This window comes from Dromaius novaehollandiae, chromosome 22, assembly GCF_036370855.1.
Source record: "Dromaius novaehollandiae isolate bDroNov1 chromosome 22, bDroNov1.hap1, whole genome shotgun sequence".
Lineage (NCBI taxonomy): Eukaryota > Metazoa > Chordata > Aves > Casuariiformes > Dromaiidae > Dromaius > Dromaius novaehollandiae.
Genome location: NC_088119.1, coordinates 6,139,305 through 6,164,571, shown reverse-complemented (window position 1 = coordinate 6,164,571; position 25,267 = coordinate 6,139,305). Strand labels below are relative to the sequence as shown.

At 43.5% G+C, this 25,267-nt stretch overlaps 1 protein-coding gene across 1 annotated transcript in view; it reads right to left on the bottom strand.

Annotated features, from left to right (window-relative positions):
- The window catches only part of MYO1D (myosin ID), a 149,726-nt gene that overhangs the window by 94,529 nt on the left and 29,930 nt on the right, over positions 1 to 25,267 (bottom strand). Inside the window, exons 2-14 of the mRNA XM_064524453.1 lie at positions 20,201 to 20,409; positions 19,270 to 19,363; positions 18,334 to 18,499; positions 16,735 to 16,788; positions 15,710 to 15,805; positions 15,251 to 15,367; positions 13,892 to 14,095; positions 13,381 to 13,526; positions 13,168 to 13,282; positions 11,965 to 12,135; positions 7,317 to 7,387; positions 5,529 to 5,603; positions 3,803 to 3,935 (exon numbers count right to left, since the gene is read on the bottom strand). Coding sequence (XP_064380523.1) covers positions 3,803 to 3,935; positions 5,529 to 5,603; positions 7,317 to 7,387; positions 11,965 to 12,135; positions 13,168 to 13,282; positions 13,381 to 13,526; positions 13,892 to 14,095; positions 15,251 to 15,367; positions 15,710 to 15,805; positions 16,735 to 16,788; positions 18,334 to 18,499; positions 19,270 to 19,363; positions 20,201 to 20,409 — 1,651 coding nt within the window. The remainder of the gene's footprint in view (positions 1 to 3,802; positions 3,936 to 5,528; positions 5,604 to 7,316; positions 7,388 to 11,964; positions 12,136 to 13,167; positions 13,283 to 13,380; positions 13,527 to 13,891; positions 14,096 to 15,250; positions 15,368 to 15,709; positions 15,806 to 16,734; positions 16,789 to 18,333; positions 18,500 to 19,269; positions 19,364 to 20,200; positions 20,410 to 25,267) is intronic.

Genomic DNA, 25,267 nt, shown 5'->3' with positions numbered 1-25,267 from the left:
TCTAGACGGCCAAGCAAATATCAGTGAAGAGGAATTTTGGGATTGTCATTCTGTTCCAACGCTGTAGAAACAGAGCACGTAAACATGGTTTAAAGCAGTTTAGAAAGAGATATTCAACAAGAGCAGACAGCCCAGGTGGGTTTCGAGGTTAGGATGAGAAAAGCAGGACTGACTGCACTTACATATCTGCACACTCAGATAAAGTTAGTAAATCACCAGCTCAGACTGCAACAAAATCCAAGCCTATCTTCATCTTGGTTTCTGAGAAACAGTTGAAAAATACACGAACAACTGACATTACCTCTCCCTGTGAAACTCATTCCTCTGACATCTGTAGACCATAGGAGCTACCCCACCGCTTGTGCAACACTGTTTTCACAGGGCTGCTTTTCATCAGCTGTTGCCACAGGCTTCCCAGAAGAGTCCTGCAGGGTCCAAACCACAGTCAGACATGCAGAAGTTTGTCATTGTTGGATCCCCAGAAGTACAACGCCGGTCCCGGGCTAAGCCCGGGAAAAATGAGTAATACAACCCAAGGGAAGGAACCACAGCACCAGTAATCACAGCGAGTGGTACCCCCCGAAAGAGGCAGTGGTTTAGGCAGCCCAGTAACAACCGTTCGCCCACTCTCCAGCCCCTGGCACAAGCAGGAGAGCTGAGACGAGTATCCAAACTGGCAATGACTCACAGGCAAAGTATCCCATTTATTTGTGCATAACCAGCGTCTAGCAAAACATGGTTCGAATGCCCAGAGTTATTAGCTTGCTAATAATATGCACATTATTAACTGTCCAAAAAGTCACCTTGGAGAGGTCCCGAGGCCATAACTGTCAGGGAGCAGCGAGGGTTGGGTAGCTGGGACCCGAGGGGGATAACAGGGCTGGCAGGGCAGGGGCCTTGCCGGGCACGGCCCTGTCCCACCATGCCCGAGCGAGGCACACGGGGCAGACACGGAGGTCGTGGTCAGGTTCAACCAAAAGTTGAGATTGCCGGACAAGTCTATGGTAACGAGGCAGGTCCAAAGGCAAGCTGGGAAGTCAATCCACAGGTCGGGATCAGACCCAGTGATTGGCAGGCAGGTCCATGGTGACAAGGCAGGTCCGAGGTCAGGCCAGGACATCAAGCCATGTCAATGTTGGTGGCTGCATGAGCAGGGTCCGAGGCAAGGCAAGGATACGGCTGTGGCCAAGCTGGAGACTGGGACACCTCGGAGGTAGCTCAGGCACGGACTGAAGCTTCAGTGGGTCTGTGGGCAGGGTGGCTCCACTCGAGGCTGGTCTGGGCCATTAAGGCCTGTTAGTGCCCCCAGGGCCCTGACAACAATGCCCAAACAGCAGCATTAATTCTTCGAAATTGGTTTTACTGTTTGCGGTAGACAACATTTGTGTTCAGGAGCCTTATTTAAACAACCCATCCTTTCCAGAACACCCCAAAATTCAGTTCCTTTAAGTTTCAGGAAGGGTCTCACCAAATCTTCTGAGATGTACGCAAGCCAGGCTCCCCACTAAAAATAATTAAAGCCCAACTACGTAAGTCAGTTTGCAAACTTAAGTACCTACAAATACCGTTCCACAAGGAGCATTAGGCATGCAAACTTTTAAAAGAGCAGATTTGCAAGTGCAAATTCCCCAGTTTCGCCCCCTTCATTCCAGCCTTCCGTTATGCTAAAAGCTGGCCATAAAACACTACAGCCCTTGGCTTCTTACCACGTGGCAAGAGCCCCTGTTAAATTCTGCGAACACCGCGGTTTAGGGAGAGCCTTCCCTTTAACGGGATCCCTAACCCTTTGGGAAATACAACACTAAGACAATTTTCTCCGTTGCTATTAAAAGGAATGCATTCAGACACACAGCTGCAGTGAACTCACCAGCTTAACTTTGACTTGGAAGCAATTCCTGTTTATGGTCTATTCTTGGAAAAAGGTTGCCATTTGCGATGGGGATGCTGATGATGAATAAGCTGAAACTAACTTATTTCACATACGCCAGGCAGCCATCAAGGATGAATTTTGGTACCTACTGACTCAAGATGGATAATGTGCAATTTCAACTCTTCATCTCCCACTGTAAATTGCAGGAATTGTTCCAACCACTACAACACAAGGCATTCTTATGCCTATTTTATTTGTCCAGATAAAAGGTGACCTAGAATGATTTTTCTCAAATAAACAAGCAAATCAAGTTATTCCACGAACACCTGCTGAATCCTCCCACCAACTGCTCCCTGCTACCTTCCCCTTGATCACAACCCGCTTGTACAAAACCCCCAGCAGTTTTTGTCTGCATCGCTTGAACCACCTCACTGCGGTACTCCAGGTTCCCTATCTGTTTGGTCAGACAAGAGATAACACGTGACCGGTCCGATCACTGCTGTCTCACAACAGAGGAGAACTGCATTAACAACAAGGGGCAAAAATCAATCTTTTTTTCCTCTCATTTTCACAACACGCAGCAAAACCTTTCTGGGTTCTATACCAAGTTTAAGTTAGGGCTGGCCAACAAAGTTATCGGGACTAGTAGATCATATACATCTTGTTTCCTTGGAAAATCACGTTAAAATAAAATCTGTCCCCTCCCCGCTTCCATCAAGATCACAGTCACCTTCTCCATCGCCAACAGTTCAGGATTTACCATCCAGGAAAGCTCCTGGCTGCACAGGCAGTGGGGTAGGACCTCTCTCAGCTTCTACCAACTGTGCCTGCCTAAAGCCAGGCCTGGCCTTGTGCTAGCTAGGGCCTCCTCTTAACAGCCTTTAGTCATAGACTTACTGGGGAGACCAATGGGGCTTTATTCCTCTGTCAGGAAGCTCAACGAGCACCTTGAGTCCATTTTGGTGGGGCTTGTGCACCCTCCCGCAGATTTACTGCCCACTCCAGGACTAGAATTCAAAAAAATATAAAACAAATGTGTTTTCATCTAACTTTAGAAGACACAGACCAATATACTATTTCCTTTATCATTCCCAGTGTGGATAGTTCTCTCTTCCTGTGTTCTCTCTCAGCACTGCGTGACCATGCTCTGACCAACACAGCAGCTATTAAGCCTTCATTAGTCATGCATCTGCCACTGCAGGCAAAAAATTCAGCTATTGCTTAAACTCTTCTCAGGCTCCTCTTATTAGAACAAAGATCATCTTTCTACAAAGCTTTACCACATCTGTGTTCATGCCCCATCCCCCTCCAGACCTTGGGCCATTAACATTTCCCTTGCTGCCACAATTCCCCAGAAGATAGCCTGAACCTTGCTCGTTATTGCTTAATTATTCTGACTGTTAACATATACCCTCATTCTGGGGTCACTGCCCTTCTGTGGTCAGCATCCCCCTTCCACGTCACTACCAAAATGCCAGGAGTCCAGCAAGGTCACCGAGTAGCACTAACATCCAAACATTTCTCAGTGATCTCTGCTCACATGAGGGATCACTCTGCTCCTTTGGCTGCTTTAGCCGCCCCGCATTTAAATAGCCTCATTCCGAGTTCATCCCACCACCTAACCCCGTTCGCACAAAGCTGTGCTCACCAAACCGATACTTTCCGCTAAAAATAATTAATTATTCAGTAACATAAAAAGGTCTCACTTCGCACCCCCTCTCACAGCAAAGGAAGGGAATGGAGGAAGTCACACAGGTCTGTCTTTATCATCACAAAAGTCACTTTGCCCACTGTCAAAATCAAAGCTAATCTGGCATCGATCAGCTTGTATTTCAGATTGACTACAACGACAGGAACATGACAGTCTCTCCACAGAGAAGCTACAACCAAGCAATCAGAAGTGGGAGACATTTTTGACACAGAAGTATTTACCTTGGATGCCAAGTTGTCCACTAGTGCAATCATGGAGTTCTTGAAGAGGGTAGCAGCTGTCAAGGGTCGCTTGGTCACCTCAGTGATGCTCAGTTTACCTTCAGGCCACATCATCTTCAACACAGGGTTAGAGCTAAAAGACAATCTCTTTAATTGCGCAGTCTAACAGCAGGGCAATAAATGGTCCACTAAATTCAAATTTCAACAGTTTGCTTCTGTCCAAATCTACTGGTGTTTTCAGCTCAAACATGTATCAGCCAAACCAGTATGACATTCTTGGCCAAAATATCTCTTGCTCTTGAGCAATATATAGTCCAAGCTTACAACTGAATACCCTGGAAGAATGACAAGTGCATTCTCCTCTTCAGATAGAGATGTGCACTAATGGGATAGTACAAATACTGCAGAAGTGATCCATCAAAAGTGGAGTCTGCCTCACTGACACAAGCACAAAGAGGAATTTAATCCAAATAGAAAAGAGTAAGATCATAGCCCACAACATCCTCCCTGGAAACTCAGTATTTGATTTCAAGCCATACTCCTGCACTACTCTTGATGTATAAAATAATATATGTTTTAGCCTAGGTTTTCTTGAACGGGAGGTAAAACAGCCATGATGGATGTCAAGAGCGCTGGAACGGACAAAAGCTGAAGGCAATTGCAGCGATCTGATGGCCAATCTATCACATGCTTTAATGTGTCCTCAGTGGTCTTTGCGAACAGTCTTTCCCAGAGACTTAGCTGAAACCAGAGGCTACATTTAATAAGTCTTCTACGCGGCAAATATTTTGCAGGTTTTTTGGTTAATAGAAAGTCTTGAAAGCACGAAGAGCAAGACTGTTCAAAGGAGTACGCTGAGTAAACATGACAGGACTGTAAACTAGGTAAAGAGTTGTACTAGCTTTTAAGCAAGGTAAACAGAACTGTCCAAGCAGCTCCTAGGCTATTTTGTGCCGACTCCCACTCTGAGCAAAGTCTGCGAAAGGTTGAGATAGACATTTAGAAAAGAATTCCAGTGCATTTAATGCCAGCCATCAAGGAAGAGTTTGCTGGAGAGCTTATTTATACACACCTATGTTTTGATAGGATTTCAGATTTGCTTGTCAAAGGCAAATATCAGTTGCTTAATTAATATTTATGATAAGTGACTGTATGGTTTAAATTTGTCATGTCATAGCACGCACGTAAAGGATTGAAACCTATTTGCTCTTTTTTCCCCCACACCCCAAATCTTTCTTTAAAAAAAAAGGGGCTTTTGATTGGGGCTTGACAAGATCTGTTCTTGACCAAATGCTACTCAATAGCTTTAGCACTCATTAAAAATAAATAAATAAATAAATAAAATCAGTATTGGTACATCTGCAACCGGTCAAAAAATGGGTTAATGACAAACCAAGCTGCACAGGTAGTCTCTACACAGCTATCTTGCTTGCACAATGAGTTGGGTTCAAACACACACTTCAAATTTAGTTAAATTAAAGGTCGACAGCATACACAGAATAAGGATTTTATCTTGAAAAACTGTAGGAGGTCAGCTTTCAGGTCACGGCGGATATTCAAACATCAGATCCCAAAGCACTGTTTACTACAACAGCTAACACACATGCCACACATGCAGTAAAGACAGCATCAGTGAAAACATTAAGCTGTTCTAGTATCTGCTCTATAAAAAAGGATGCCGAAAAACAGGACTTAAAAGGAAACTCACTAAGATTTTTATACCTACCTGTTGTACATAAGGCGCTTGAAGTCCTGAAATAAAGTGTCTTTGTTTTTGTCAATAAATCCAGTGACTGAATAACTAGGAAAAGAAAATAGAGTTAATGGCAAAGAAGCAGAGTCTCTTTTCCAAGCTGCTGGTATCACTGTGGGATCAGTATCCTTGCACTCCTACAGACAGACGCTCATCAGAAATGCAGCTCTGTTTCCTAACCTCTCGCTAATTTGCCGCACAAGTGCTGTGCAGGACCCGGATCTTTGTGCCTAGCTTTCCACCTCTCGTGGGGGAAGAACGTGCACCTAGTTTTAGAAAGCTATTTGAACTACGCAGGTGAAGACCATGATGGCCAAGACCTATAAAAGCATTTGGACAGGTCGTAGACTGCCCAAACTCAAGAGTTCAACTTGTGACTTAGGCTCATGAGTTCTGCTTTCGAACTCAGAGTCTGCGTTTGAGCTAAATCCTACAGATACCAAGGGCTGCTCTTCCATGTGTCTAGTCTGTCACTCTCTTGGTGTCAAAGAAAATTCTCCGGCAGGAGTGCCTGGAATCAAGAACAGCCAATAACCAGGTGATTAGGGAACTCTTGGAAATAACACAGACAAATTGGGGATTCTTTCTGATCTGAAAGACTTCTGAAATTCATCTCTTCTCCAAGGCTCAAGACAAGCAGCTGTCGGTTCACAAAGTCCAGAAACTCCCCGTTCAGTGAATCCCAAACTCCACTGCCTCCCTTTGCACCCCTGAGCTTCAGATCCCACTCTGGGACACCTGCTCCTGAACCGCAAGCCCTGGGAGCCGGAGCATGCCTTAATCCTACTGCTTCCCGTAACATAATTTAGGCTTAAGGACTACATGCAGATAGTTCCATGTTTCAGTTTTGGTTTAGAAAGTCTGCAGCCACCAGCAGTGCAGAAGTTTCATCTGCCAGTACGACACCATGTATTTTTATATTCCTTAGCAAAATGCTGCAAAGGCAGGTGTATCTATCAGCAATCATTGATTGAAGACTCTGTAACAAAATCTAATATCACTGAATGGGCTCCATGGGTTACTTTTGGTTACTGGTTGCTTTTGTAAATTAAAGGTAAATTTAATCCCAATGTAGAAGGTGAAAAATCCCAAATTCTCTCCTCATTAACTCCCTTTAGATTCTGCCGGCACAGGGAGTTACACAAATCCTAAAGTAACCATTAAATCATGTCAGTGATATTCCCAACAAGGGCTTTCCCAGTGAATGGTTTCTAACACGTGGGCATCTTTCGCTTCAACTTAATCTCGCTCCATATCGCTATGAAATACCGCAGCAATTGTTAACTTCAGGTACAGAAAACTTTTTATCCTGAATGAGGAAGACTTCTTGTACTGACATTTATTTCAGGTTAACAGTACCCTATATTTTGAGTCTTCCCAAAGTGATTTGAGAATTTAAAGCTAGAGAGTTATATAACAGTATGAAACAGATGTCTAAAACAGATTTTATTAGCTCAGTATAGCTTATTTAAATAAACAGTGCTGGCTTTTTTTTCTTTCTTTTTTTTCCCCCTCTCCTGAAGCATTGTCTCCCTCCCCATATTCTCCTTTTGTTTCAGTTCCAAGAACAAAATCATATTCTGTACAGCAAGAAACTAGCATGAGATTTAATCGATAAGCAATTGCTGCACTCTGTAATTCTGTATGACAGCTATTTCTGGTTCATACCAGAAGCAGCATTAAATCAGAATATCGTACCACTTCAAAGCTGGTTAAAAGACAAAAATAGAAGGTACAACTTCATTTCTGAAAAAAACTCACATCACATCTCCAGCGTAGTGCTTGATTCGAAAGTCTCTATCAAACTCCAGGATTTTGTCGGTGGCACAAAGCTAAAATAAATTTCACATATATTAAAATGTCACCCTCAGAATTTCAAGCTTTGGGGAAGAGCAACTTGCATTGGAAGTAGAAAGAAAAACCATGGTTATTCCCCTCTATATATGCACGTGAAGATGTGAAATCCCACTATAACACTGCTTTAATACATTTTTTCATGGATGTTTTAGAAAAAGAAAACATGTTTGTATAAAATCAAGTTGCAAGAGCCTACAATTTTAGTTTAAAAAAAAAAAGATCCAGGGAGGCCAGCGCTGTAACCCCTACATTTTCGGCTCAGACTCCCGTTTCGTTCTCCGACTACAACGAAGACGTCAAGTGCCCCCATGGCAGCCGTTCGGTACCAGCAGCCGTAATACCCGCAACCCCTTCAGGAATAGCAGAAGCCAAAAAAACACATCATGCTGTGCTTAATTAAAAAAGGAGAACGCCATAAAAATGATTTTTCTTGTTAAAGCCCAAAGGGGCAGGTAAACAAGTTAAGTCTTTGCAGGATGCATGGGCACCATTTGAAACCGCTCAGGGCTAGGAATAAACATTTACCCACCTTACCAAAAGTCTTGGGAAAATGCAAGAGGAAATTAGCATCGTTGCACTGCAGGGTAAGAGATTATTAGAAGCAGGAAGAGATCCTTCAAAAGCTTAACCTGCGTCCAAGAGTAGAAAATAGATTGGCTCAAACTGACAGATTAGGTTAAAAAAAAAAAATCACAAGCAAGCAAAAAGTTCGAGTCACAGGTACATAAAAGGTTATGAAGGTATAAGAAGCCCAGCACGTTAGGAGCAGGAAGCCTGCCAGGGTCTGTAGGGCTGATAGATGACCAAGGTATAGAAGGAACACAGAGAAAAATAAGGCCATATCAGAAAAACCAAGCAATTTGTCTTTTTGCAGCTGTGTTCACCAGCAAGGGGGTAGAGGGGCTCTACTGCCTTTTTCAGCCACCCAAAGTATACATCTCAAGCCCACGTGTCAGTAGGAGAGGTACAGGACAAACAGAAACATGACAAAAAGCAGCAACTGCCTCTACCAGGTGGGACACAATCAGGTGTACAAGCCTCTCGTTTCAAATCCACCCAATACTGGACAGTTTGGAAGGCAGCTTAATATGATGTTAATTTTTTTAATGAGAGTTTCTCCCTGTGAACTTTGCATCTGCTAGGCAAATCGGTAGAAATTATATTTAAAAAATAAGTGTACTGATACAGTTAATGGTCTGCTTGGTTTTCTAAAAGCCTTTACATAAGGTTCCTCGCTAGTAACTCAAAGAAATTAAGTTGCTATGAAAGATCAGAGAAAGGGTCCTCACACAGAAATCAGAAAGAGAGGAAACGGAGGGTAACAGTAAATGGTCTGGTTTTACAGTAGAAGTTCACCAGGGAGACCCACAAGGGCCTGCACTGAGGTCTACACCATTAATAGTCTTAAACGAGCCATAAACAGAGGATAATAAGAAGGTGAGCAAGTTTGTTGCTGATACTTAATTATTCAGGGAAGTAAAAACAATGGTTGAAGGAGAAGACCTGCAGGAAGACATCAGAGGCTAACAGAAAGGCCATGGAAAAGCAAATGAGCTTCAACAAAGAGCGATACACATGAAGATAAGCCAAGGTTCACAGTAAAACATGGACTCTGAATGACTATCCCCAGTTCTCCATCTCAAAAAAGACACAGGAGAAACTGGAAGAGGCTTGAGGAAGGGCAAAAGCCATCAAGTGACTGCCACAGAAGGAGCAGCCAAATGCACTAAGCTTCTTCGGGCTAGGGGAGAAATGACAGTAGATGACGACAAACGACACGGAGGAGATGGAGGGGAGGACACAATGAACAGTGTTTCCCTGTTCAAGAGCTACAAGGCTCAAACGTAACCTAAAAGGGAAAAAAGGAGGATGGAGGAAAACAGGAAGGAAGGAGCTCTTTACACAAAAATAACCAAGCTGCGGAGCACTTCACAAAAAAATAAAAAAAGAAAAAAGAAACCAGATAAGGGCTATTAAGGATATCATCCCTTACACAGGAAGTTTCTGGACTGTAGAGCACCAAGTTATCACTCTGTGCTTGTCCCAGTTTCTTCTCCCATTTAGACCTTCCCTATTGCCCAGTGCCTTGGAAGACAGTCAGTCAGGTGGACCAGAATGGACCTTCTCCCATGCTTAGCTTCACAATCAGCTTGTTGAGATTGACACTACTTTCCACTATTTGAAGTTTTAGGAATTCATGTACTGTCTATCGCTGCACTCGATCCTTTGAAATTATAAGATCAATTGAAAACAATCAGAATTTAGAGAGACTGAATTTAGAATGAGCCTGTGCTGTTGAAAAGTATTACAGGGACAATTAACATTTGTACAGGTCTAGCTTACTATGAGACAATTTGGAGAAGACAGACCCACTTTTTTTTTTTTCTTTTTTCTTTTTCTTCCTCGAGGAACATAAAATTTTGCCACAAATATTCACAGTGAAGATCTTTGCCAGTATTCTTCCTGGTTTGTTTGGCTTTCACCAGGACAACCAAGCAGACAGCAGCAGATCAGATATGCAGTACACAAACTAGGACACTACTATTTAGGGCACAGCAGCCCCTTAGAGCTTATCCACACCGAGCCCGTGTGCAACATGCTCTACAGGGGAGCAGTGAAGCATTAACTGAGGCTGAAAGATGGGAGCTGCTCCCATAACATATCAGCACACATACTTTAACTCTTTAGGACCATCTTAGATCTACGCAGAACTTTATAGTACCTGGGCAGAAGAACTGCAGACAACAAGAGCAAATTATGACATGAAATCAGGTCCTCTGCTTTAATCCAAAGCAGAAGAGCCTAGCTTAGATAGCTCAGATTTCTTACAGCAGTTCTTGATGGGATAAAGGCTCATCGAAGAAGGTATTTTAGCTACTGGTATAGGACAACAGCAAAGATGTGAGAGGGGGAAAATAAAATTATAACGATAAGAATTTTATGGGTCAATATTTTCAAGGCTATATTGATTTAAACTAGAAATTAGCAAGCCAGGGAGATGCATCACTCCCTCCATAAACATTATTTATAGCCGTATCCCTTGTTTCCCTTCCAGGCTGGGTGAACGGTTTTCTGACAATGCCACCCCCTACTGAGGACTGCTGCAATTGGTAGCATTTTTTTTTTTTTTAAATATTCCTCTGTTGCGAAGGGACTCCTGAAGGTAACGACTCAAACAACAATTTTTTTTTTATTTTCCTTTTATAGCCTCCCGCATGCTTTACGAAATTCAGTGCTCTTCTCCGACCACAAAGTACTGCCTTCCCTCTGCCTCATGGCAACACTCCACCTTAGCAGAGACAGGACCAAGGACTGAACAGAAACTGAGCTCCTTCCTCGGAGATTAAGTCTAAGATGGCTCTAGGAGCTGGAGCTTTCCCCACGCTGCCCCACTGCAGGGGATTTAAGGATCCATCCCCCCAGGCTTCACTCTTCATGATCATTAGTATTACTAAGGGAAATAATTTGCATTAAAACGCAGTAACCCTGACTAGGCTTCGTGAAAATACTTGATTTTAGGTGAGTCTACTCAGGTTGTGCTATTCCTAACGTGTCAGCTGCTTAAGCACATAAAATTTAGGTTAACACGGAAAGCAAAATTCCCCATTCCCCCTCTCTCAGCTGAAATGCAGCCGAGGAGACAGGTACGCTGCAGCTAAAGGGCACTTAAGGAAAGCCACAGCTGGAAGAAAAACTGCTTATTTTATTTCCATCCTATCCTCTACGCAAACAAGCCAGATCCAGACCTATTGTTTATATTCAGCCTCCCTGGAGGCAGTCTTTAGCACGTATCTTATACAACCCTGCTAATTTTGTATTTCTGACCTACATACGATATTATACTGGGGAAGAGAGAAGGGGAATGACAGGATCCTAAAGGCTATATTTCAAACAATATCCTCAATAAAAAGACAGCAAGATATTAAAGGCCTTTATCTGGTTATTCAGTGTGAAAGATTCTCAAATTAATCAGCCTCGTGACCATGTTTTCAATATGCTGCCAAGTGATGAGCAAAGCCTTTTTATTTGTACCTAGCACCAAAAACAAAGCAAGGCAAAGGGCCTGGAAGATCACAGGTACAGTTTAAGGCGAACACACTTTGCAGCCAACGACGATGAAAAAAAATCACAGCGCTGCAATAAAGCAGAAGTGTGAATAATTTTGCTGTCATTAGGTATTACAGCAGTCTGGGCAGCCAGTCACGTGAATTGAAACCTGGCGCCTATTGGTTATAAATGACATCATGATATGTCAAGACACCAGCTCCTGCTTCTTTTATGCTTGGAATAAAATTGATCTCGCATTGGGCATACTTTAGCTCCCTCTGCTGATGGCAAGGCCTTAGAAAAGGCATTCCCCAAACCCAGACCAGATGGCCTACTTCTGTAGCTTAAGAGCCGCTATGCTCCTAAGCGCTGGGTTTCATGCCCTGCGGCAATGATCTCAACCCCAGCCACTCTTCAAACCTTTTTCCTCATTCCAGTAAGTCTAAACAACAGAAAAGGCATCACACGGGATGGGAAGTTCTGAGGATACAGAGGAGCAAGTTACCTTTCTGCTGGAGAAGTGAGCATGCTTCCCCAGCTTGTTATTAAGAGCCTCGAGGAACATCTCGTCCGTAACCTTCCCAACGTTCATGCATGCATCGTCCAGAATGGCAATGATGCCCTTGTGCTGCTGCTCCACCAGGTCAACGATGATCTGATTGTTAAAGTAATCGATCTGTAAAACACAGAAGAACAGGCATATATATGATTTTGGCAACTGAAAGTAGGCGAACAGCAGTATACCAGTGTTAGCCACTGCTTGGTGAACAGTTTTATTTTTTGTCTGGCAGGAGTATTAGGCCCACCCTTCACAGGTGAAGCAATTCGCTCACAACACACAGATCACTAACTAAAAATTAAGCAGGCAACTATTGCAAACATACTCTTCTACCACTAAACAGCAGAAAATATGATCTTTTACATACCTCACATTAATCTCAAGACTTCTCCTAAAACTCAGCTGCTACAGAATTCACTTTAAAATAGCTTAAAATTCAACTGCGCACAGTTACATCAGTGAAAACTGGGGGAAAATAAGAAAAGCGTGAAATCCAATACAGGACAGTTAGTTTACTAAACACCAGTAACTTTTTTTCACGTGGTGACACAAAAATAGAGGTCAAGCGCTCTCCAGCTCTTTCCTAAATAAAAGGTAACACCCTTTCCTGGAGTGGGTTCCTCCACAATTAGGTTTTGAAAGGTGCTGGGTAAGTTATCACAAATGATTCGACATCCATCAAAATGGGAAACTTATTAATTTACGGTAAATGGAGGATCAAAACTCTTAATATCAATCTAATCTGAGCCAACATCCTACCATTAAAATCTATCTTATTCCTGGCATTATTAAAGGAACTTGAATATCAGAACTCTCATTTTTTTTCCATTTAAATATCTAGAACTAGACAAAAACAGATAAGCATTTAGATTAAAAACTCAGTCACAGAGATGCCACAAGATGGTTTAACTCAGACCTGGAATCCCCTGTTTTCTAAAACCATGGCAAATATAGAAAAGTTACCAGATAATCAGTTAGCTTCTTCCACAGTCTGACTTCCAGCCAGCAAGCCTGATAGTACGACTGGCATTGACACAGCTGTCCTGTTGACTTGGACAGGAGCTTACATGGGGAGCAACTTTAAATTTGGGACTTCTGCTGGTACACTGACCTCAAACCAACCTCTCCCTCCCCTGCCAACTGACTCACATGCTTCCAGGGAATTCCCTCGCGCTGGTACTCTTCCTGTTCTTGCTTTAGAACCAGCTGAATAAAGAGCTGCTGTAGCTTTTCATTGCAGTAATTAATGCAGAATTGCTCAAAACTGTCAAAAAAAAAAAAAGAAAAAAGAACAAAAGGCAATGAGTTTTCTCACATGGGAAAGGAGAAGGCTCAGCACTGTGCTTTAGCAACGGGGCTCACCTGTTATTGTCAAATATTTCAAAGCCATAGATATCCAGGACCCCAATGACTGTGTTTTTCCCATGTATTGTAGTGTCATAGTTCTTCACTTCAATCACGTCATTGATGTGTGTCACGATCCAACAAAAGAGACGCTCATATATTGCCTGCCAGGAAACAAACACCGAGGAGTTTTGCCTGCATCTCTCTGTTCCTTCCGGTACATGCAACACAGTGTTACAAAGCTTAATTCACTCCCTTAGCATTTGATTTCTTAGCTATAGAACACAACAGTGCATACTCAGAAATAAATTCCCATTTCTCAGCAAACACTATATTCTTTAGCCACCCAGGAATCCTATCAGTAGCTGAGCATTGAAAAACGTGCAATTACGAAGGCGTTTCAAAATTTAGTGCCTTCTTCAGACATCATCATTCTTTGGTGCACCAAGTACAACTCAACCAAACACCCAAAAGCTAAAGAAACCACCACATACAAAATCAGATGCGGAGAAGGAAAATTTGAACTCACTTTTGCAAAGGCATCTCTGCCATAAGTGGCTTCTTGCTCAGTATGCTGTTTGTCGATGACATCCCGACCTGTAGCTACAGTTCGGAACAAGAGAGCCTTCTCCACCATGTCCGATTTGGTCGACAGCAAGTCTGCAATGACCGACACAACCTTGCCGTTTTCTATTAGAGGCGTATCACCATCCACAGAAAACTTCAAGTTCCCCTGCAATAAATAGCAAGAAAGTAGATTTACATTTCTCGGTCTATTATTAACATCAGTCAGTAAATCCCGAGTTCATCCATATCTCATCTGCTATTCAAGCCATTAAAATCTCTTAATAAATTAGAAGGGTGGAGCTTGTGTATCCACATACCCATGAAGCTCCCCACTTCAGTGGGAGCAACAAAGTCTGACTCAAAGAAAAAGCATCCCTTCTCAAGGTTCAGCTGACACTTCTGGAGGTTTAATCAAGCACTGGCGCAAGGTCCAGAGTCTAGCGATGGGAACTAACGAAATATATAAATTCTAGATGTAGCTTTTCATCTTTAATGCAGCTTGCCACAAGAGTCCTAGGCTGGAGTTCTTATTATAAAGCTCTTGCCCACAAAGGTAATGTGAATACTGCAAGGAAGCTGACAAGTCAGCACCGCTAATAGGACGTGACTGACAGTGTAATACCATGGTAGCATTGCTACCGAACACCTGCAATCCCAGAATTAAGTACCAACGCCACTGCACCATCTGCAACAGAGGTCTCGCATCCCACCTGCGTGGCCTCACGCTGCTCTGCCTCCGTTGCCTTCCTCCACACTGCAGCAGTACTGCCCCAAGGAGGGGAAAGAATCGGAGAAGAGAGACGGTTTTCTTTTGCCTTCTCGCCCCTGCCCACCTGTGGTGCTCCTCTCCTCAAGGAGACATCAGAACGGAGCTACGGTGACAGCGCGTCGGGGAGGAGGGCCTGCGGGTCTGCTCAGCACACGGAGAACAGCAGGGCTCCTGTACCCCCTTGTGCTCAAGTCTCCACCATGAAGTGAAGCGCCTTCTCTCCAGCAAAATCACCGTGGCGAGGGAGGAGTGAGGGAAATGGAGACTCCCTACCCGCTAGCTGCCAAAACCCAAACAATTCCTTTCCAGAACATCGCAGAGCCCAGGACTTCGTGGTACGGCTGTTCTGGGATGTGGAATAAGAAGAACTAAATGCTATCTTCCACCAATACTGCGGTGCTCTATTTCACCAAGGAATTTCACTCACCACCGGTAGTTTTAACCTGTGCACACTCTCCCAGCCAAACCACCTTAGACCGGCTGGAAGCACAAGTATACTGTCCGACCACTCCTGAAGAACAGCCTATGCTAACCGGTGGGCAGAGAACTTACCAAGTGAAGAATGGCTGCCACAATTTTGTAGACGGTCTGAATCTCCTCTTGCTTGAAGCCTATCACTTTCATGGCATCAGCTACTGCTTTGAACTCTGCACCATCGTTGTTGGAACACTGAGGAGAAAGAGATGAGTTTGGGACAAAAGGTTCTTCACAAAACTGTCACTGGTAATGGGTCAAGCTGGCCAAAATACCTCTGCTTGCATTTATTAATAATGACCATGTATTTCCTACTGCAGAGGATCACTTTTCATAAATAGGAATAAGTGGACTATGCACAAGTAAACATACGCTTGTCTTCTGGGTCCAGAACCTCCATTAGAAATAGCAGATAGGTGTTATCTTTCCACACTCACCCCAGTCTCAGCTTCTGCTATTTCAGTAGTAGTTTTAAGTATTTAAAGATGCGTTTACAATTAAGACAAGCTACCTGCAGCTCACTGACAACACCCTCACCTTTAGCTGTGCTCCAGGACGGATATAGTTGTATGCAGATGCATCTTTCTGAAGGTGTAGAGATCGCAACATCTGGTCAGAACCCCCCTGCAGGAGCTGCACAAAGAGCATTTTAAGAAAAGGTGAGCCAAAAAAAAGAAAATCCTTCCTTTTTCATAGTAAATCAGTCTTTTACGTTCAATAAATTCTGTTCTTTACGCATCTGCTTGACAAGCAAAACCAAAGAGATGAAATTACTGCCAAAGCAGAATCAGCTGCGCTACCTAGAGTCACAAGCAGGACATTCACCGGGTACATGGACTGCACCATTGTAAGGCTCCGAACACAGCCCAGAAAACGCAAGCCTGAACCTCTTCACAGACCAGACATGTTTACATTTATGACATGCCACAGATGCTTTTTGGCAAGCACGTTGACCTTCTCTGCTGCACGCAGAGACTTTCCAATGGGGAAATGACATGTTTATTAGAAAGGTGCTAACATGCTACTATGGTGTACTGAACAAGTGAAAAAAACAAATAAACCTGCAGTTTTCTCACCACAAAAGCAAGAATAAAGGTTATACTAATAGGCCAACCATTTCCCCGAAAGGACACACAAGGGAAGCACCATAGAGTATGGAAGACATTAAAAAGAACCCAAAGAAAAAAGAAAGTGAACTTGGTGTCATAAAATTACTTCCATATGGACAAGAGAGGCCTCAAAACAAAAATACAGGGATTAGACTTATTAAAAAGAAAGCAGAGAGTCAAAGCCCAATATTCTACTGTATTTGTTTAGTTAGCCTCCTTCTAAGTTTACAAATGTGTTAATGTGGGACTGGAAGGTAGAAACCAAAATCTTCCCCTGCTCCTCCCCAAAAACAGGCCTCTTCCAGTAAGCGAAGAGCCAAAAGATCGCTCAAGACGCAACAACGCAGGGAATCCTTTGCAAAATACATGAGAGGCTGAAAGCTTTACGCATTTTGTCTATCGTGTCCGGGAAACTTGGAAACAAGTCATTATTTTCAAGAGGTGAATACCAACCTGATAGAAAGAATGAAAGCTTCGTTCCCCTGGCTGCTGCACAATCACACGAGACTGAGGGGGGAAAAAAACACAAGATACGTATTTCTGGATGTGGACAACCTGCCCCCCCCCCCCCAAAGCATCTCCCCTTAGAAGCCAATACAGCAGTTCGCTACTACTAAAATACCACCAAATTAGTGTTATCTTGCAACAAGTCTACTATGAACATTATTAGCTAGGCACAATCACGGAGTTTGAAGTCTCTAGGCAAAAAGACCTGCTTGCGTAACAGCTGCAACCTGCTATTTTTAACCAGGAATCCCATGTGGCAGCTACCAAATTGCTTTCACATGAGCGTCAAGTAAAAAAGTCATTTTAGCTTAAGGGTTACTTAATAGCTGGAAAGGAGAAACAAGACCACGCGACTGCAAGCAAATGCTCCCCAGGCCACGGTTAGGGCCTTATGGTAACTACTTCCAAAACACCAGGGCAGGAGGACCAACAGCACCCAACCACTGTAAAATTTATATGTCTCTTTTAATGCAAGAGCACCGTTTTAGAGAGCAAGGCGTAGCTCTGGCTGCAGAGTATTCATCCTGAACCAGCATCAGACAGCACGAGAAAAACGGTTAACTGCAGCAGACCGTCAACAAGCAGCTTATCCTTATTTTATATTGTGAGTTTTAACTATGGAAAGCGACTGCATGTGCATCCCCACTCCAGTGCAAAGTCCCTGCCTACTGATGGCCTGTATTAGTATCAAAATCCTCAACTGCTTTGAAAGTGGAAACAGATTGAACCGGCTAGAATTAAGGCTGTTAAATAAAGGGTCGTGATTTAAGTCACTGCGGTTCCACCTCTTCTTCTTTTTTTTTTTTTTTTTTTTTTTTGCATGGAAGTATCACATGTGAAAACTTTTTTTATAAAACAAAGTGTTTATTCTGAAAATAGACTTCAGGGAAATAATGGGAGAAGTAAAAAGAAAAATCGCAGATGTTGTCAAACACGTAAATGAAAGCCAGATGTCTCTCAAACACGTCATGAGAACTGTTAATAGACCAAGCCCAGCTTCTCTGCGGGGTTTTGCATATTCCAGTGTTTTCGGCCACCGCTTAGTGACACAGAAAGAATTATGCTTAGGCCAGCTTGGAATATACAAAAACAAAGTTACTAAGTGATCACACAAGGCTGTGGCGTTATTTCAAAATAACGCTTATGAAGCCTACTGTTGCTACTTACAGACCTAGAAATCGTCTTCTATTCACCAGGGAGATCTCAATGCAGGAATTTAAAAAGGAGGAGTTTTGCTAATGTTAAATTAATCTCAGCTTTTATTCTGGATGCAAAGGACACACACCTATATGAACGTAAGCTTTTGAGTAACATAGGTCCTTTACACGGCGAGCTCTGAAAGCAGTGCCTGTGCCCCAGCAGCATTTCACTTCTTTTACTAATTCTTGCCAAAAATTAAGCTCTCGATTTAAAGTGATTCTGTGCCCTCATACGTTACAAACTGACATACTAAGTTTGAAAGGAAAACACTCTAATGACCAAACATTAACATTGTACAAATGTAACTACACAAAAGCTTTTATTCTACAACTGAACTTGGCTTACCTTTTCCAGTAAGTAATTATTGATGTGCCCACCTATTGGGTCTCCTTTAAAATCAAAGTTGATATCCATATATTTTCCAAACCTGCTGGAGTTGTCATTACGGTTTGTTTTGGCATTGCCAAAGGCCTCTAGCACACAGTTGGATTTCAGCAATATGTTCTTCACTCTTTAGTACAGATAAAAGTGAAAGAAGAGAAAAGGATGAATCTAGATTTGTGTGTCCAGGTTTCTAACGGAACTTTTTTCAGATGCATTTTAAGAAAAAGACATTAGTAACAGCAGAGATGCTCTTAGATGTGCATGACATCAGCAATCCCACGGGAAATCAGCTGCAAGTTTTTGGTAACGCTCCTTAGAGCCGACCAAATGTGAACTGAAAACCAGATCTCCCCACTGACAATACCGTGAATCAAAAGTTCACTCCCTCAAAACACACGCAAGTTTTGAAACCAATTGCTTCAATTCTTTTGCAAATAATCCGCAAGTTGTTTTCCGGCTGGGTATTAAATTTGTTTCAGCAGAAAGCCCCACTCTGTATTTCCAAAACTTTTCCACTAGGACAGGCACATTTTGCAATCCAGGCACATGCAAGCCTGAAAGGTCACGGAAAATGCTCCTTTCACTCGACACACCGTCCCGACGTACACGTGCTTCAGACAATTTGCCCCAGGAAACATGATTTCTGGCCATTGCTTTTATTTTGAAAGTTTGAAGGCTCGAGCTTCTCCTAACTTTTCTACGTGATCTTAGCAATCAATATTTAGCAATCAGTATTTCAAAATTTCTAGAGTAAAAGTAGACTTTGAAGAAAATAGCCAAGTGCTGTAAAAATAGCATGCAACTACTATAAGAGACAATCCAGTAACATGGTACTACACAGGCTACAGAAAGAGATTCAGAAACAAAACATCACTTATTTTGCTGCAAAGCCCTTACCTTTCCACCTCAGCTCTCTGACTAGGGTTGGTAATGGCTGCTATGTACTGCATAATATATTTACTGGCCTCGGTTTTCCCAGCCCCACTTTCACCTAGGGGCAAAAACAGAAAAACAGAACTGGTTGAAATAAAATCAAAGCAAATCACTGAACAGTATTCTTAATTCTACCAGGATAATGTTTGGGGGGGGGGGGGGTTGGTGGTGTTTTCTAAAGCAATCTTATTTGCGTGTACTTTGAACACGTTTTAAATCAAGCCAAAACCCTGCCCGGTTGTTACTACTACGTTAACTTAAAACCAGCTACGGTGCAAGATTTCACAGGTCTGTGAAAAGCCTAGCGAGCAGAGGATCAAAAGAAATATTGTTAGAGGGAAAAGACTGGCATGCAGAGGCTTGGCTAGCAGCAGTGCTGCAAACTACAACACAAGAGGCTACTGTTCAGCACACCATCTCGGGTCTCTCGCTTTTCAGGCTGCTGAAGCACGGGAACATCAAGGAAACGAAGTGCCAGGATCCGGATAGCAACCGTTCATGGTACAAGCACTGCTCCCACTGTTAGAACCATGACAAGCAATCCGTCTGGCCATCAAAACAGAGAACAAAACACCGAGCTGTCGTCCGAGGCACGGGATGAGCAGTTCTCCAAAGAGAGACGGGAACCGATCTTCATTCACATAGGCAAAGCAAGAAGAGGCCTCAAGTTATCACTTTGCATGCGCAGATTAAGCTAATTACTGCTACTCGCTCTTGAATTAGATAAGAAATAATTGCAAAGGTCTCCACGTACAGATTAAAATGCAGATAAGCAGTTTTAAGATGAACGATGCTTTCTCTTTTATAAAACGTCACTGTTAGCCAAGTCATTTTTCTTCTGCCTAGAATTTCACAAAGATCAAGTGCTCATCATGATGGAAAGCTTTCAGCTTACCTGATATTACAATACAGGTGTCTTTTGATCGCCTCTTCATAGCTTTATAAGCAGCATCGGCAATTGCAAAAAGGTGAGGAGGCCTCTCGTACAACTCCCTTCCTTTGTACTGCTCAATCATGTCACGCCCGTAGATGTTCAAGTTCTTGTAAGGGTTCATAGAAACCACTACTTCCCCAATAAACGTATAAATCCGTCCTTTTTCAAACCTAGTCAGGATGAGACAAAAGAGAGAGAGAAAATTGGTCAAACATAGTACTTAAGAATACATTTTCCAAGCAAGTTGCCCATTTCCTCATAGCAGTGCTTGAATTCATCATCTTAGTCAAATGTTATAACAAAGCTTGACTAAGGACATTATTTGTGACCAGCGCGGTCCTTATGTCCCATTAGCATTTAGAGACCTGACATGAGAGAGACGAGGAACTAGGACTAGTTTCAAATCTTACCACTTAAAGGAAATTTCTACTATTATTTCACTTACAGATGCATGACAGATCCAATTATTGAGATTAAAAAAACACCAATTATATTTTTGAGTGCAGCGAACTTCTGCCCTGCAAATGCAAGCAAGCAGGCTTTCTGCATCACTCCAGATACCCGTTTACAGTAGTACGCTGCCAGAAACAAAGCTTTCTAAGGCATTATTTCAAGTTAACATCATTTATTGCTTCAAGAATTAATGATTAAGCAAAGATGAGTGATGAGTTTATATAATTTGGTTCATAAAGTGGATTAAAGGCAAGTCTTTTTCTCACATTCTGGAGCTGTCCAGGACCCAGGCCAGATAAACAGACGTTTTGAAGCCACTAACTTAGAGGTCTAATGACATTTGCAAGGAAGTAAAGACAAGATACAAGCCAAGAAACAAATTACAGCCTTTCAGCTCTAGGAATTAGCTTCCACATCACCCTTTTCACCAGGTGGCACGTCAATATTATCACTGCTGCTAAACCAAAAGGGAAAGCTGCTGAAGAACACGTGCACCTAATACTGAAGCGGCCCGTTTCTAAACCCCACCTAGCCGTTAGTTTTCATTCTGGAGACACGATAGACCACAATTTGAAGCTGGTAAGCTGACTTTTTGTTTAAAGACATTTCCAAAGAACTTGCTATGATAAAGTGTTATCTAGCAGAAGGGCACGCAAGGAGTTTCAGAATAAGAACTGAAGACTTCACCGGGTATTCGTTTCTTGGAAGGAGAAAGGACGACGACAGATTTAGAGACCAATGTGCAAGCTGGGTAGTTTAATATTAAACACCTGTATGCACCGTGTATTTAAAGCGTACAACGTTAGATGGCACCACAGCATCTCTGTATGCTACAGCGTGGGCCTGCATAGTCCTCGATGGGCTACAGCACTAATTCTAGCATCGTTTTCTTTACATTATTACCACCCCCAAGTGGTGACGGCCACGACATTTTCTGCTGTTCATGGGACGATTTGCTGCAGCATCTCGGACGGGTCAGGTTTTAGCAGGCGTTATAAAACTCGAGAAATGCAACCCAGCAACTAACGCTCCACCTTCTGCGGGCTCTCCTGCCCTCTGCAACTCCAGCTGCCTCCAGAAATGCTTCAGCAAAAAGGCAGAAGACTCACAAAAGGCCCTTTTGCTCCTGCGTGAAGTTTTGACTAAAGGTAGTCCAGATGTGCACTTCCCAAAACATTAAGGAGTTTAAAATACAGAGATATTGTTTCAGAATTGTAAGCTGTCCGAAAACCACAAAAAAACATTTTAGAAAAGATAAGAGCATTATAATTAGCAGCATCCACCGAAACTCAGCAGCTCTTGCCCAACTATGTCAAGAGACATGATGGACAACACATAGGCAACTTGACGGAGGTTAAATTGCTAAATAACCGGGGTGCAAGTCGGGTACGAAATACAGAACCACAGCCTATTTCCTAAAAGGCTTCGCTGGGAAACAAGGCAGTGGCCATGCACATACACTCGTGCATTCAATTCTCATCGTTTTAAATCTTTAAAGTACAAAGCAGGCTGCAATCGTGCCACCGGGAAGGATACCCAACACTCGATATATGTGTGGGTGCAAAGCGATCTCATAGCAGCCTGCTCGTCTTATGTGCTTAGGTGCAGGAGAGGCTCTCGAGACACAGAGAAAAGGGCTTTGGGGGGGGGGTGGTTCTTGCCGTTTGGGGGGGGTTTTGTCACTTTTGGTTTATATATTCCACTTCCCAAGCCACAGCACAGCAGGCACTTTGCCACAGACGGTACTATTCAAGGACAAAAATACGGATACATTAGTATTTGAAGGTTTTAAACCCCTCCGTACCACCAGACGCAGAGTCGTAGGATTCACGGTGAAGGCTGTTTCTTGGAGCTGCCAAGAAAATAAAAAAGCACATTCATCCCGAAGCATCGTGCCCAGGCACCAGCACAGGACCCAGCGCTCCGACCTCTTCCTTAAGTAATGAATTATGTACGCTGGCTGTAGCAGAGCACAGTTTAAGTTTCCTCCCTCAACAGTTCACTGTCCCCGTCTCCCCTGCAAACGGAGCCTACAGATTTGCTGCCGCGGGGCATCTCCCGGCTGCGAGGGGACCCGAAATCAAACCAAGCGCGTGCAAAGCTGCGATGCATCGGCACACGCGGCGGTTTGACACGTCTTCGGCTTATTTCCCAGGTGGATGCTGCATGCGAGAGCTCCCACCGAAGCCAGGAAAACCAAGTCAAATTTCAAAATGGTTTACTCGAATCTTAAATTTCAACAGAAAAATTGCAGATGAAGGAGAAGGATCCCTCTCCGGGCTTGATGGACAGACACCTCACAGCAAGCTTTGCTTTAAGGATACAGAGTTTCTGAGCAATGGACATTGCTGCGTATCTCGCTATCCATTTTTTCCTTTCTTAGCGCTGGAGCTGGAATCGCAGCGGGCTGCTTGGACGTTCCCAAAACAAGCTTTTTTCGCTCCTCGGCCCTCGCGGCTGATAAAGCCTCTTTTCATCGGACGGCGCGGTTCAGCACTACGGCAGGCCAAAACCAGCAGCGGCTGTTTTCCTAGCTGCATTGCTTCGGCGTGAGGCTCCTGCTTTTCCTCGCCCAAGACGAACTCGTGAAAACTTAAGAAAACACCCAGCGACTGCAGGCCGAGCCGGGAGGTATCCGTTCGGCTGGATTCGCTATTCCTCCGCGAGGTCCGGTCACGAAAGCAGACGACCAAGCGATCTGGCGAGGCTCTTAAATCAGGGCACGCGTTCAACCAGGAGAAAACGCATCAACGTAGAGAAGAAATCATGGCAGGACCATGCACGTACCCCCCAGAAGAGCATTTCTCACTATTAAAAGCAATTTATAGCAGAGTTGTTAAGGGCAGCACCTGCCCGTACCACGGCACGTTGACCCGCTCGTGGCCAAACCCCACGTCGTTCCCGCAAGATTCACAGCATGTCGCAGCTTTGGGAAAAGATTTTTCCCCCAAACGATGACATTTCTCCCAATAATTTCTCTATCGCTACCTTCAAAATTTTCCATTTCTTCCACTAGCATCTGAAGTGTAGCTCAGCAGCCAAAAAAAGAGAAAATAACAGTATTTAATCCCCAGGTGTAATTTGGATTTAGAGTATCAGCTCTTTCATGAGAAGCTTTTATTTCGTTTTTACTACCTTGTTAAAACACTGATTGAGACTCGGAAAATAGAAACCAGCAGGTCACAGGAGCGAGATCATTTACAGGGATGGAAATGGCTGGCCAGGAAAGAGCAGCGCCGGGGAAAGAAAAGGATCTATCTTTGTTTTGTAGTTTTTATTTTTTAGGGAAGGGGCTTTAAAAAAGAAATCCTTAAGTCCAGATATAAGTGAAGCAGTTTGAAGCCACTTATCGACTCTGTTAATTTGTAATGGAAGGCTTGAAGTACCAAAAAAATCGTGTGTTGGTTTTTTTTAAAAAAAAAATAAGATTGCTATGCATTAAATTACAAGCCAAATAACTACTCCTCCAGAAACAGTCGCATATCCTGCGTTCACGTATCTAATCGCCGTTGGAAAACACACCGCAGAGATCGGGAAGCCGAAGTTCTTCGCTGCGGACTCGCCACCAGAGAGCACTCACATTTAGGATTTCTCCCACCTGACAAACAGTCCAGTCAAAAATAAAACTGTTCTTACCGAGGAAATGATGCAACGTCAAATGCACTCAGTACAAATAAAGAAAAGAGTTAGCTGGCAAGAGTTGGGAGCCCAAACTCCAAAACAACATCTGCAGAACGCAGACCGTCCGACGAAGGCACCCCACCAGGCAGTCGCCCCTCCAAACGCCGCGATCCAAATTATAAAGGGAATTTGCAGTTAATCGCTCCAGTGATAACTCCCCTGCACTGAAAGATAAATAGAAACTTGTTGGGAGCGCAGACCGCAAGCATCCTTCTGCAGGCTTATTCTTCTGTCTGGAATGCAACATACTTTCTGGGATAACCTGTGCCAGCTACCACAAAGATCAGTCTGCGAGCGAGATCTCCGGCTAGGCTTCCCTAGGGTGTGATGCTGCTCCTCAGAAATGCGTTTTGCCCGTCTTCCTCTCCATCTGTCTAATATTTGGGGAGTAGAACAACTGCTAGAAAAATCAGGTCAAGCCACCAGCCATCGCGCTGAAGTTACCTTGAGAGAGCTAAGGCGTATCAAGGATCATTCTGTTCAGGGCAAAGAGCTGCTCTCATCTGGAGCTCCTTTCCTGCCACTCAATGATTTACATAATATTCTGCTTTACATATATACGGACACGCTAAAGCTTCTCCCGCTTTAGCTGAGCGGGTGCTCAGTAAACCTGTCTGGTCTCACCTCTTCCCCCTCCCTCGATGCACACCAGCGCTCCAGAAACAGAGCAGCTATCTTCGCTGCAAGAAGTCACAATCAGCTAAAAAGATTTACTTTCGATTCAAGTGGCTTAAACTAAAGGAAACTAACAACAAAAAAAGCAAGAGAGAGTAATTTGGAATAGATACAGGAGTGCTACGGATGCATCAGCCTGCACCAGGCTGTCAAGAGCAAACGTAGCATCACTCACAATCAAAGGAATAAGCTGCCGGACTCAAACTATTATCTATTTCA